This window comes from Bicyclus anynana, chromosome Z (genome assembly GCF_947172395.1).
Source record: "Bicyclus anynana chromosome Z, ilBicAnyn1.1, whole genome shotgun sequence".
Lineage (NCBI taxonomy): Eukaryota > Metazoa > Arthropoda > Insecta > Lepidoptera > Nymphalidae > Bicyclus > Bicyclus anynana.
This window is the reverse complement of record NC_069110.1, coordinates 12,277,627-12,292,296: the sequence shown is the minus strand read 5'-3', so window position 1 is coordinate 12,292,296 and position 14,670 is coordinate 12,277,627. Positions and strand designations below refer to the sequence as shown.

General features: G+C 35.8%; 1 protein-coding gene across 6 annotated transcripts in view; it reads left to right on the top strand.

The window, feature by feature from the left end:
- LOC112049109 (protein phosphatase 1 regulatory subunit 12A) overlaps positions 1 to 14,670 on the top strand; it is a 107,474-nt gene that overhangs the window by 21,796 nt on the left and 71,008 nt on the right. For 2 of the 6 annotated variants that reach the window (XM_052890462.1, XM_052890460.1), the window contains exons 3-12: positions 93 to 211; positions 1,024 to 1,172; positions 2,596 to 2,751; positions 3,835 to 4,024; positions 4,957 to 5,130; positions 5,925 to 6,003; positions 8,283 to 8,450; positions 10,158 to 10,259; positions 10,737 to 10,853; positions 13,545 to 13,752. In XM_052890462.1, coding sequence (XP_052746422.1) covers positions 93 to 211; positions 1,024 to 1,172; positions 2,596 to 2,751; positions 3,835 to 4,024; positions 4,957 to 5,130; positions 5,925 to 6,003; positions 8,283 to 8,450; positions 10,158 to 10,259; positions 10,737 to 10,853; positions 13,545 to 13,752 — 1,462 coding nt within the window. Of the gene's footprint in view, positions 1 to 92; positions 212 to 1,023; positions 1,173 to 2,595; positions 2,752 to 3,834; positions 4,025 to 4,956; positions 5,131 to 5,924; positions 6,004 to 8,282; positions 8,451 to 10,157; positions 10,260 to 10,736; positions 10,854 to 11,632; positions 11,732 to 13,544; positions 13,753 to 14,670 lie in introns of all 6 variants that reach the window. The other 4 variants (XM_052890461.1, XM_052890464.1, XM_052890463.1 and 1 more) reach the window with 4 other exon arrangements.

The window sequence follows — 14,670 nt, the reverse complement described above, 5'->3', positions numbered from 1 at the left end:
GACTTGCCAAGCATGTAAATGTAGCATAAGGAAGTCCCTTACATTTCTTCGTAAGCTGTACTACAACTGTGTGGTAAACTGTGTGATTACAGGTACCTCATTGACAACGGCGCCGATGTTGCGGCCGTGAACTATGACGGAGAACTGCCTTTGGACATTGCAGATACTGCAAAAATGAAGGATCTCTTGGAAAAAGTTATCATAGAAAATGGTTAGTTGTTGCAATTAAAAATTTTCCTAGCAAGCATTCAAAACTCCTGACTGAGACTGTTATTTTTCAAATTACCATTTTGAATGTTAGCCTAATTCTCATTTTGTTATATAAAAGATAAAATAAATATGGCTTACTATAGTAATGCATCTATCTTGTATGTTGCATGTCATCTATACTAATATTATAAAGCTGAAGAGTTTGTTTATTTGTTTGTTTGATTGAACGCGCTAATCTCAGGAACTACTGATCCGATTTGAAAAATTCTTTCAGTGTTAGATAGCCCATTTATCGAGGAAGGCTATAGGCTATAAAGTATCCCCGTATTTTTCGTGAAGGAAACCACACGGGTGAAACCGCGCGGCGTCAGCTAGTATTGTATAACTTAACCTGATTGGTTAGATCCATCAGTTTTATCAAAGGCCTAAAGGTCAGCTCATGAGAGTCACTCGGCGCTTGATTTTATTGGTCGGTTTCCACTCGTTGTCCATAGTCCACGGTTAAAGGCCGCGTTGTTAACCAGTTAAACATTGTGTGGTGAACGAGTGAGCATCGCGTTATCTGCGAGTAAATTAGTAGTTTGTGATGGATCTTCACACATCTGTAATATCGGTGCATCACGCGTGAACCACTCTCAGACAGCAAGCATCCATTCGGGTACTGCAAATGCGAGGCGTGCGTGCTCCATAGAAGATTGTTAAACGCTCGAGGCGAGGCAGTCTCATCAGGCGCCTGGTGGGTTCAATGAGCTAAGACCTTTATACCGAAAACTGAATGTATGAACCGTAATAGCCATTTGTTAATTGTTACAGGTATTAATTGTCATAAATCAAGACATGCGGAAGTTGATGCACTGACGCGTGACGCGGAAAATTGGGCGAAGAACGGTTACGTTGAAGTGAGGGATCCAAAGACGGGTGGTACACCATTGCACGTCGCGGCGGCGAAGGGATATTATGATGTTAGCATTTTTATTTTATTTTGTGAATAATCATTTTGTTCATCACAATTGACCTCGTGCGTCTTCAAGAGTTAGGAGGTCGATGGACCTCGTAACGGACCACATAAAGTTCTCGTATGAGGTCAGAAAACCTCGTACCGCACCAGAGAAAAGTACAGAAAAATCAGTGCCGCAGCGAACGTGTTAAATAGCAGTACAATTCTTTTTTCTGAACTCGTTTAGGGAGGCAATGTTGCCATGTTTATTACTGTCGCCAAGCAAGGTTACTGTTGCCCAGTATGGTTGCCGATGTACTCAAAATAACAAGAGAAACGAGTATAGGTAGAGCATGTTCCTCTAGAGTGTCCTGCTAATTGTTGCTCCTGTATAGGCAGTGGTTCATCACAATCCTTCTAGTTCTGTGCATCATTTAAAATGGATGTTTATATATCAACTAATAAAGTCTACATTAACGTTAGGTCGATTATTCTCGACAACTTATATAACGTTTTTGATAATACTTGCAATTGTAGCATGTACTGTTCTTTATCAATAAATAATTAATGTTTGCGTGGGAAATTTAACATCATGTTTCACGTAGATTGGTAGTTAAAAGTTTGTCGTACTTGACAATGAAACTTTCTGCTATCATTAGTTATCGATTGTATGGAATGACACAATGATAATACATTACCTGTATATTTCTTTGTTCCTTGAAATGGAATTTGTATCATCAATTTAGTTTCCTTCATTTATTTTTAAAAATTTTTTGTTTACAATCATAATATTCGAAAGATAACAAATTTAATCAACTAATAAAGACATTAAATTCAATAAATTAACTAAAAAATCAAAAATGACTGATGTAGTTAGTTTATATGAATATGAATAATAGAGAAACATACCCGCTAAATCCCTCTTTGACCTGATTAAAGATCTTGGCCTGACTACAAATGCAGCAAGTTATTTAAACTAGGTATCCAAAGCTGCTCTTGTGGGGTCCTACCAAATATGGCTGGGCAGGGAGGACTTCATGAATGGAGACTCTTTTTCGCTCATGCTGCTTCCCTGCCCAGACTGTTGATATGTCATGAAGAAATTCCTTAACCCTACAGCCGGTCAGCCCCAAATTCTGCTCAGAGTTTTTTTCCTATTACACGATATACCAAGAATCCAAACTGAGAATTCATGGAATGCTAAGATATTCGTCATAATTTTAAACCGACTTTAAAATAAAGGAGGAGGTTCTTAATTCGACTTTTTTTGTTGTAAGGTTTGTTACCTCATAACTTTGTCATTTATTAAAACAATTTTAAAAATACTATACTTTGATATTGGTGCCATTTCATTTTTATTTAGTTTAGTAATTTTATGTTTACCTTTGTCTTTGAAGTTGGTTCTATAAGTTTTTACTTATATAACCTACTTTTTTATTTGCACACAGGTGGCAAAAATACTCCTAGAGAAGTGCAACGTTGAGCCAAACTGTGTTGATTACGAGGACTGGACACCACTGCACGCTGCAGCGCTTTGGGGCCAAAAGGACGCTGCGGAGTTGTTATTAAAACATGGTGCAGATCCGAATTTGAAAAACTACTCGGTTAGAAACTTTTTTGTTCTTACATTGTTTAAAAACTATACTTAGCGAACAATAATGACCTCCATAGAGAATTAGGTCTCTCAAAAGTAGGCCAATATAACAAGTAGCTTTAGAAAAATTACTGATTGAATATTAAGAAAGACTTCTTCTTACACCAACCGGCTAGAGGTTCCAGCTTTTTGTTTGCCTCTGTAGTAGTATTTTGACAGGACTAACACTTTTGTGTGTAACACAAAGGAACGTCAATACATTAGTAGTTTGCTGTTTCTTTTGATTGTTAAATTATTTAGAACTAAACGGAAGCCCGCGACTTCGGCCGCGTGGAATTCAGTTTTTTGCAAATCTCGCAAAAACCAGGCATTTTGTCGGGATAAAAGTGGCCATGGAATTTGAAAATTTCAGCCAAATAGGTTCAGTAGTTGCGGCGTTAAAGAGTTACAAACATCCATACAAAATTTCTCATTAATAATATTAGTAGGATTATACAGAGGGAGACGTAAGACCTGTTTATGAAAAACCGTTGCTTAGAAACCATTAACATGCCCAGATGGTGACAATATATTTGCATTTCTTTTCCTCCTTAATTTTTACACATGAACAAGCTATAATGTATTTATGTATGTACAAAAATACTTTTTTTCATTGGATGGGAATATTTTGAGTTAAATACCTGATGTTGCTGCGTTAGAGTAAAGCACTTTCAGCGTTTCTCAGGCTTTTTCAGTTCTGGTCGAAAAGTGTAGAAGAGTAGGTTTTGAATTATGGATTTTTACTTACCTTTTGGATATTTTCTAAGCTTAAAAAATATCTACTCAACAATGCGATTAGCACAGTTTTGCAGAGCAGAATGAGCTCTATCGAATAAATGCCTTCACTTTTTCAAAAAGCATAAAAATAGTTGTAAAGTTCTACAAAATACAAAACGTTACAAACTACTTACATGAGACCGTTGTTTTTAATTTATAATCGAATAATGTAATTTTGAAAATTAATAGCTATACTGTAAACAAAATCAGCAATAAAGGCTTTTTTTATCATATATTTTTTTTTATTAATTTATTTATATTTAATGTAATTTTTCAGGGACAAACCTGTTTGGATCTCGTGGACCCGTCGATATCTGCGTGGTTCGCTAAAGCTTCACTGGAAGCGCCGCGCCGTATCAACAACAACAACAACAATAATAACAACAAACGCAAGAGGAGTCCACCACGACACGACGTCAAGAGGGTCGAACTAGAAATTACTGGCAATACAGATAATGTTATTAACGGTTAGTATCATCATCATCACTTTTTCAAAAACCATAAAAATAGAGAGCCGTGATAGCCCAGTGGATATGACCTCTGTCTCTGATTCCGGACAGTGTGAGTTCGAATCCGGTCTGGGGCATGCACCTCAAACTTTTCAGTTGTGTGCATTTTAAGAAATTAAATATCACGTGTCTCATGGTGAAGGAAAACATCGAGAGGAAACTTTCATACCTGAGAATTTTCTTAATTCTCTGCGAGTGTGAAGTCTGCCAATCCCAATTGAGCCAGCGTGGTGGACTATTCGCCTAACCCCTCTCATACTGAGAGGAGACTCGAGCTCAGCAGTGAGCCGAATATGGGTTGATATTGATGATCATCATCATCATCATATTATCTGATTGATTGTAACTGAGCCGCCTGCATCCTGCGAATCCCTGCGACTCGCTCGATGTCATTAGTCGACCTGGTAGGGGTCGACCAACACTACGCTTTGTAGTCCAGGGTCGCCATTCCAGCATCTTGGGACCCCAATGTCCATCGGCTCTTCGAACTATGTGCCTTTATCAGCTCCCATTGCCATTTCAGTTTCGTGACTCGTTAACTTATGTCATTGACTTCGGTTCTTCTGCGGATCTCCTCATTTCTGATTCGATCACGCAGAGACTCCGAGCATAGCTCGTTCCATCGCCCGCTGTGTGACTCTGAGCCTTCTTTTGAGGTCCATATAGTATATAGGCATTTAGTTTGCCTGGAAGAGATCGCTTTTTAGCGATAAGGCCGCCTATTGTGCAATTTGTTTTTTTCCATTATTTTTCTGTATTGTATGTTTCTTTGTGGTGTACAATAAAGTGTATTTTCATTCATTTATTTATAGGCCATATATAGGGCCAGACGCTATAGTGGGCTTTTAAAATAGGCTGATGTTCATGATGATCCATTGATGTTATTTTAGACAAACCGGCAAGTGCGCCGGAGATCATCCCCAAGGTGTCGGACGGCAAGCCGCCGAAGGGCCGCGCGCCCTCCCCCGAGTCTGCGGAACCCGTCGCAGATAACGAGGCGATGGACGAGGCGCCGTCGTGGCGACGCTCCGCCTCCTTCCGTAACAGGCAGCAAGATAATGGACGTGAGTGCTATCATTTGACTTTTTTTTGTTTTCTTTACAAGTTGGGCTTTGTCTACAATTTCACATGATATAAGTAATGATGCAATTTAAGATGAAAGTGGGCTACTTGTTAGGAGTAGGATAAAAAGACCCCTTTCGGTTTCTGCACGACATCGTACCGGAACGCTAAATCGCTTGCCGGTATGAAACACGCCAATTTGCTAAGCTATAGAATATCAATGTTTAATATATTGATGTTTATAATACATTCGGGTAAATATGGTCAATGTTAACTAATTTATACATAAAAAGCAAACATTGCCCAGATATTTGCAAAATAAATAAGATTATAAAATTTCAAAATCTATTAAAAATCTTTTATCATAATTATATTAAAAATCAAACAGTTTTAGCTTCCTTACATTAAACGTGATATTTTCCAATAAATGAACTGTTTATAGTTCATTTATTGGAAAATATCACGTTTAAACGCACAAATAAAAAGATATTAGTAATTTTTATTTCATTTTTAATACAAATCTAACGATAATTATGATCTACGACGTCATTGAATCGTACCATTTTGTATGGGCCGTTTTTTAGGGATCCAAATCATCAAAAATCAAATCTGACCCTTTAAATCCCTGTAGCTCCGAAAGTAATGATAGCAGATACCCTGTTACTTTTACAAAATTTCTTTACTATTAGCTAATTTATATACAATTTAAAAAACAATGACAGTTTTTGACATCCCTTATATATTGTGTATATTTTTCGACTAATATAATACTCATTGGTTGTTTATCATATTCCAGGTGACAACAAGCCCACAAACAACAACGTGGACAGTGATACAATACTCAGAAGAACACACAGCTTTGAAAATGATAAGACGTAAGTTTTTTTTGTAGCTATTGCCTCACTCGGGTGTAAAAACTTTTGGCATGCAGTTATCAGATGTACTAAAACGTCATTTCCATCAAAACATCTCGCTATCATTTGTTTAGTGCAAGCAACACACAACGCTTACGTTGCATAAAATATATTTTCTTTTATTATTTTTAAATCTGAGACATGTTCATTTTGTGCTTCCACTGCTGTCACTACACAAATGACGGGTATGAAATTTTTGAATATTTCATTTTTGTATTTAAATTATTCAAAAGCTTAGGGCATAAAACTAATAACCACAATGCTAACTTCAGATCTTATATTATCGATTAATCAGTTCGTATAATGTATACGTGACGTGTTTATTTCAGAAATACAGTGCAAGGAGCCCTTGTCAAAGTTTTAGTTAGTCAGTTCAACACGTTACAGCAAAACGTCGTACGGGAGTACAAAGAGTTAGTTAAACATATGTGCAGTGCACATTTGTACTGTTGTAGATGGAATAGGTTTGCGTATAGATTGTCCTGTCCAATGCGTGTTGCTTAGGGTGGCGTAACTCGTATGGTGGGGACACATGTTTGATATTACTAAAATACGCCCAAAAGTATACATTACAGAATAGGATAGTTGACTCATATCAAATTTAATATAAACAATATTGATTTCGTGTAGTACGTGGAATAATGGGTGGGTCTGAAAGTTAAGGATTTCATAGAAAACAATTTAAAAATTATGTATCAATTATTCAATTTTTGACGTTGATGTCATTTTTCCAAACGTCAAAAATGCTGTCGTCATTTTTGTGACGTCACGCTGTTACTTGAAGAATAAACGTCAAACTAATTATTAAATAATAATTTTGTCAAACAGTAAACCGTATGACTAAGGTTTAATGTTTACGTGACGTCACGAAACAGTTAAAATATGTCAGTCATGGCCGACAGTGTTTTGGCTTGTTCTGTCAAAAATTTTTTTAAAGTAAAACTGTAATGTATTCAAGCTTAAAAAATATAATGTTTTTTTTTCAATCTAGTAGAATGCTAATGAATATTTAAGATTATTAAAAAAAGTGTCAACTAGCCTATTATACTTATGCATGAGTTGTCATTCTACACTACATTTATTTTCTGTGACTTGTCATTGTCTGTTAACTGAATTGCCATTCTTATGTTAATTGCATCGATTAGGGTTCCGTGGCTAAATAATAATTATTATTAAATTGTACATCATATTTAAAACTCCGCACTTTCAATATGATGTACAATAATTAATGACCCCCACCACTTACGCTAACTAGATGATTACTTTCAAACAAAAATACTAAACAAAACAGAAAAAATTATAATATTGTAGAAAATAATAGACAATAATGCAAATAGACAGTTTTGAATAAAAAAGTTATTCATATCTTCTAACTTTCCATAGTTCAAAGGTACAATTATACGACCAATGACGTCACCACTTTCATACAGTAACTCATGCATGTGCATGAATGAGTCTCACTCTCGAGAGCGTTGTGTATCGGAAATCCTTACAAAAGATCTACAAAAGGTCTCTTGACTCAATAAAATTCAATAAAAACAATATTATTTTCGTATAGTACATCGACATTAATTAATAAAAGTTAAGGATTTCATAGAAAACTTAGTATAAAAAGTTTTTTTTCAAACGTCAAAAATGCTGTCGTCCATTTCTCGACGTCACGTAGTTACTTGATGTCACTAAAGAAGTAAACGTCAAACTAAATAGTAATTAACAATTTTGTCAAACACCAAATCGTTTTGTTAAGGTTTAGTGTTTACGGGACGACATGAAACAGATAAAATATAGACCATGATAGCTTTTGGCTCATATTGTCAAAAAAACATTCAAAAATAATTTTTTTTATCTATTCATGTCTCCAAAAAATATGATATTTTTTTTAATCTAGTAGAAGAATAATGAAAAATTAAGCACTCTTTAAAAAATGTCAACTGGTGAATTCTACCCTATCAATAACTTAACCACGGAACCTTACTTTATGCATTTTTTACTTTACATTTTTTTTTCTTTTCTTTATTAAATAATACCATTATTAACTCGTCACATTTGTTGCAATAAAATAGGCAATGGCATGTTCCAAATGACATTCATGCTAATTTACACGACATATGTAAAGTAATGCCGCTCATATTCACGCTAACGTGTATTTCAATCAGTAGGTCAACCTGTCACGCCATCCGAAGTCTGCAAACTGTGTCTGTACATACATTATGTAGCATGCTTGTGTGTTGTGTAAACAGTTTCTATCAACGATACCGAGACGTGACGGCGCGTATAAAGGCGTCCTCGTGTCCGTCTATACCGCCAGTGCCGCAGTCGACGTTGGCTTCAATCGAGCTAAGAAAAAAACAAAGTCTGGAGGCTACTAACAATGCGGCTGACACTACTAACGAGGATGTTCCGACCAGGTGCTGTGGCGTTTGGGGTCCACATTGGTTTCTAGATTGGTATTGCACAATGCATCAAATAGGCTATGTTATTCGATTGAGTGTAATATCTGACTACTCACAACAATATTTCACCTTTTAGCCATAGCTTTGAGCGTGGCGACCGATTCAAAAATTCCGTAACGAAAATAAACCTAACATCCAAACCAACAAGTGGTGCGAAACTAGATGGCAAACTTATTAAACCATAGTTCTATTCCAGCTCAACGTAAAGACATTATTTTTAATTTATTTATTCTTTTAAAAAAAAATACTGCATAAATAAAATAAATAAATAAATATCAGCCCCCAAGTGCCACACGTATTTTTTTTTTATATCGAGTTTAAATCTGACAGCTTTACTGGTGCCCGTGAGTGAAATTGGAACTAATTTAATGACGCCATCTTGCCGTATCTCTCTATCTATCTGTAGGCGGGTAAAAGAGAATACGTACGCAACAAAAAATGCGTTTTGATTGGCTATTTCGAGAGCGTATTCGTTTTCAACCAAATAGTATTAAATAATTAATAAAAAAGGGATTTTAATAACTCTTCTTGCAGTCAAAAAAAAAAAGACATTAAAGAGTTACAGCTTGTTTATTGAAATCTTTACTAGAACTTTATGTCAACTGTAAAATTTGTATTACACAAATTATTTATTTATTGGAGTAATGTTATAACTAGATGACTTCCCACATAAATTAACAGAACAATTGTCATTGTTACGAAACCATAAACCGCATTTTTGTTTGTCTTGTATGCAGGGTGTACGAACGGTATAGTCGGGTAAAAGCTTTATGACGTCTATTATATAATTTTACACCACTGTTAAACGATGTGCGCTTTTCTGGCATTTTGTTACGTGTATATATCCTTTTCATTCACAATTGTTGGAAAGATGTTACACATTAAAATTAAAATTAAACCTGTCATCATATTATACAAGAGACCGCGTTTCGACTTTTTCAACTTCTGTGAGAATACATTGTAAACTAATTGTTTCATTATCAAAGTAGAAACCAATGTGCGTCCACAGTTTAACCCATTTTAATGTTTGTAACCAACTTTCATGAAAATCTTTCTCTAAACATTTTCTAATGTCTATTAAAAAATAATGTAATGTATACCATGGTGTTAGTAGATAATGTTTCATTTTGATCAATTTATTTGTATATTAGTGTTTCAAGAGTAACTTTGTTTTATGTGCTTTGTATCTTTTGTCTGTTATATGTGTTTGACTGTATCAATTGTTATTGAATCTAAGATGGTAAAATGCTAATTTGTAAGGTCATTGACAAGTAAAGCTTTAAATCGCTAACATCGCTTAGTGACTTTGCTCGTAGAAAAATATCTCTTAAAGTGAGTATTTACAGTACTTGTTTGTGAAAAGCGAGAAAAGATTTCGTTGTTACACATTTTTGCTCAAGACGTAACGGACGTAACAACTTTCTCGGGGACAATGTTTTATTACGGCGCGTAACGCTAATGTATATCCTCTATTAGCTGTCAATAACCCTTTTTTGACTTGATTATAAATATTCATTTATATATATATATATTACTGAATAACAATTTTTGGGGTATTTGCCCTGTAAAAGAATATACTGTTTGTCTTGAAGAAATTCAATTGAGTGTTTTTTTTTATTATTGAATTGATTTTTCTAATGCTATTTATCTATGTTTGCGTAGAACAAATGCGGATAGAAGAGAAAGAGAAGTAAACACGTGGAGTTCGCCGGCCACTACCAGTCCCACCGCCGCTTCTACCACCACCACGCAGACTATTAGGAGGTAAACATCCTAGCATATCCTGCGGTTTCACCTGCGTAGACGCAGACTATTAGGAGGTAAACATTCTAGCATATCCTGCGGTTTCACTTGCGTAGACGCAAACTGTTAGGAGGTAAACATCCTAGCATATCCCGTAGTATCACCTGCGTAGACGCAGACTTTTAAGAGATAAACAACCTAGCGTATCCCTCAGTATCACCTGCGTAGACGCAGACTTTTAGGAGGTAAACAACCTGGCGTATCCAGCTGTTTTACCTGCGTAGACGCAGACTATAACCTAACCTGCATAGTTTACGTGGTAATAAGGTGATAAAATATAGCCTCAAATACACATACAAATGATGTGGCTTTCTATTGGTAAAATAAATTTCAAAATCGGGTTAACTAAAATTCAGACAACCCTACAAACTTTACCTCTTATAGTTTACTTTTTCTTTACATGATCTGTCGCCACACTAATAGTTTTATATTCTGTAGTTTCAGGACGCCAAATACCAATATCGTGCTAAGAAATATTGTCTTGATCCTGAAACATTTGGGACCAATAAACACAGACTACTATAAAATACCTGTGGCGATAGATGAGCCAAACTTGTAACGCACTTCTTTTTTACGTTGGGGTTTTAAAAAAATAAATGCATGGGGAATCGTTATCTCAAATTCAGTACTAATCATTGTAGTAGAGTAGACTACAGGTTTTGGGTCTGTTTTGTTCTTAGAGCATTGAATACCTTGTTGTTAGTGGCGTGCATTTCATAGATGAACGTGGACGAAAAAAAAAATATGGGCTAATTGCGAAACTGTATTGGTGAAGGGGTTTTCCATTTTGTAAAATTTGTTCGTCTAGTGCAGAGGTTCCCAAACTTTTTTTCTCATAGACCACTTTCTAATTTGACTGGTTCCGGTGGACCCTTGCTAAGTTTATATCCAAAACTCGCCAAAAATGTGATTAGATTTACCTATGGAAATTTTCGTTGCAGCTGAACCAACAGTAACCACAAAATAACAGTTTAAAAAAAGTAGTGAGAATTGATTACTTAATTAAATTAACTAATTGATTGTGCTGTGAGTGGATGACAAAAAGTAATATTGTACAGGGAAAAAGTTATTTCAGCCAACTTTAATGTTTGATATCTACTCACAGCACAAGGAAGCAATCAATTCACAAATTATTTTATTTAGAAAACTCCCCATTCGGTATGAATCCACTTCAATATCAATAGATGTCTTCCGTAGACACCTGGGGGTCCACCTGGACCACTTTGGGAATCGATGGTCTAGTGCCTACCTTAAAAACCTTGTGCACGCCACTGTATGTTGTAGTGTATGTTGTACAGTATGGGGTAACTGTATTCTTGTTGTGTACATCGCAGCTCCGCGGAGAGCGTAGAGTCGAACAGTAGCAATTCAACACCGAGCTCGGCAACCCCTACCAAACTGTCGCCTGGGAACATATTCAAGAATTTCTTCAAGTACCAGTGAAATTGTAGCTTAAATAGTTGTTTATTTGGATACGAGACTATACGAATACAAAAAGTATGGCCGGTTCGATGCTTTTCTGACTAGTAACCTAATGGACGCTTGATGAAGCGGCATTGAATTTATTTTTATTTATTTTTTTAATATTATTAAAAAATAATATAGTTTTATCACCGTAACAGTACAAAATTAATGTTATTATTAGTAGCTAAGTGTAGTGTTAAATAACTCACACGCCAATTTTTTATAAGCCATCACTGCACTGTTACAAATTATGTAATTTTTTTTGTATTTGTATGACAGATGTCAGAAACGAATTATGTAGGGTGTAACAATGTTTTGGCCGATATCTCAATAGAATCTTATAAAAATAAAATACTAGAAAAAATCTTACTTTGTGTTTGATAGAGTCAAAGATATTTTTTTCTAATTAAGTTCTTCATATGCACTTTAGTGTCTTAAATTAAATAATAGACCCACTTATTAAATAATTAATTTATCACAGTAATATATAACCGACTAGGTGTATAAGTTGGCAAATGGAGATTCTATTTTTATGTACATTTTACATATCTCTATCTGGCTATGTGACTAATAACGGCGGAATCTAAAATATAGGTTTCTCTTTCTTTCCGTCGCAACGAAAGAGAAAGCGATATAATCGATTCTTGCGTTTTAAGAAATGCCGTGATGATAGGCCTTCTGATTTAGTCAAAAGTAAACTGAAGTAGGCGGAAATAACGATGAATCTTGTATCCAAATAAATTATGTGTGTTGAATTTACTGTAGAGTAGGTGTAGCGCTTTATCTTCTGTTGACAGATACTTGATTTGCGGATTTCTAGAGCATTTTTTTATCACGCATGTATGTTAAACGTACCCAAATTTATTTATTTTTTTGCATGTTTTTTTTAGTAGTATAATATTTTAGTCAACGAAACACATATTTTAATAATTAATGGGAAAGGTGCATGTTTTTAAAGAAAATCACAATAAAAGTAAAATTCCAATATTTAGCGCGCTTTGAGAATGTGGACGTTGACATCCCAAATATCAAAAGACTTATCTATTGGTTGCCTGAACTTGTGAACGTATTACGTTCAAGTTCAGGCAACCAATAGAAAAGTCCGTCACATTTCGAGCGGACCAATAACGAACGTTTAACTATTATTGAATTTCCCCGGATTTTACGCACTCTTTCATCATCATTGACAACCCATATTCGGCTCACTGTTGAGCACGAGTCTACTCACAGAATAGGTAAGTCCAACACGCCGGCCAAATGCGGATTGGCACGCACTCTTTAGTAATTTAAATTCATAGTGTAAACTAAAATAATATAGGAATTACCCAGATTAGAGCCGTGATAGCACAGTGGATATTACCTCTGCCTCAGATTTCGAAGGGTGTGGGTTTGAATCCGGCTCGGGGCTTGCACCTTCAACTTTTTAGTTGTGTGAATTTTAAAAATTAAATATTACGTGTATCACACGGTTTAAAAACGGTGAAGGCCAAACCGCATTGGGCCAGCGTGGTGGACCAGCGTGGTGGACTATTGGCCTAACCCCTCTCATTCTAAGAGAAGACTTGAGCTCAGCAGTGCGCCGAATATGGGTTGAATGATGATGATGATAGGAATTACTCGTAATACTTAGCAAAAACAAAAGATCTGGGCTCAATTCAAATAGCATGCATATTGACTATTTAGCTTGTGTGTGCGTGTGTTTTTGTCATTGCTCGTTAGTGATGGAGTTGTACAGTGTACTGTACACATATGTACAATGGTTAACACGAATGACGGTTATAGGTCCTTCGTACCGCCAGTGCGTGATGAGGAGAGCGAGACACAGAGGAAGGTGCACGCAAAGCGTGTTAGAGAGACGCGGCGCTCCACACAGGGCGTGACACTCGACGAGCTAAAGTCAGCCGAGCAACTGGTGAAGAAGAAAGCTGGTAATGGAACTACTGAAGCTTCGTCGCCGACCAAGGCGAATGTTAATTCCATCGCTGATTCAGTGAGTACTGTTTTGTGGCGTTCTTACACCCATATAGAGCCAGTTACTATGATGATGAGAACAGTTTTTTTCTCTACAAGTTAGCCCTTGACTACAATCTCACCTGATGGTAAGCGATGATGCAATCTATGATGGAAGCAGGCTAACTTGTTAGGAGTACGATGAAATCCACACTCCTTTCGGTTTATACACGACGTCGTACCGGAACGCTAAATCACTTGGCAGTACGTCTTTGTCGGTAGGGTGGTAGCTAGCCACGGCTGAAGCCTCCCACCAGCCAGACCTGGACCAATTAAGAAAACCTCAATCGGCCCAGCCGGGGATCGAACCCAGGACCTCCGTCTTGTAAATCCACCGCGCACACCACTGTGCCACGGAGGCCGTCAAATGTCCAGATCATCATAGTAAATAATTTTCGTATATAAATAATAACGCTAACGTTTTTTAAGATAGTTCATATTTAATATAACTTACGATCAAGTGTTGCTTTTTATCTGTAAATAATATATTGTATATATACCTATATACCACGTTGATTCTGTGATGACAGAATAGATTCCGTTTGGATTTTATCATTTACTGAATAAATTTGCACTTTCACTAATCAAATGTCGTTAAATAATATCATTTAGTGCAAAAAACTAAAAAGAATCCTTTGATTTGTGTAAAGTTGCATATATGACACTTGTATATAGATTGTTTTTGTCGAGTATTTTTTTCCATGTGGTTAACTTTACCTACCAACATTTAGAATAGTATTAATGAGTTATATCCCCCACATGTTTTTCATTTAACAGATTATTTAATATTTTAAATAGTAACATTTCATAAAAGTTGTAATAATTTTTACATGAAACCATAATTTACTTATTAATAAATGTACGATAAAATTACTCGGTAAAGCGCATATTGTCATAC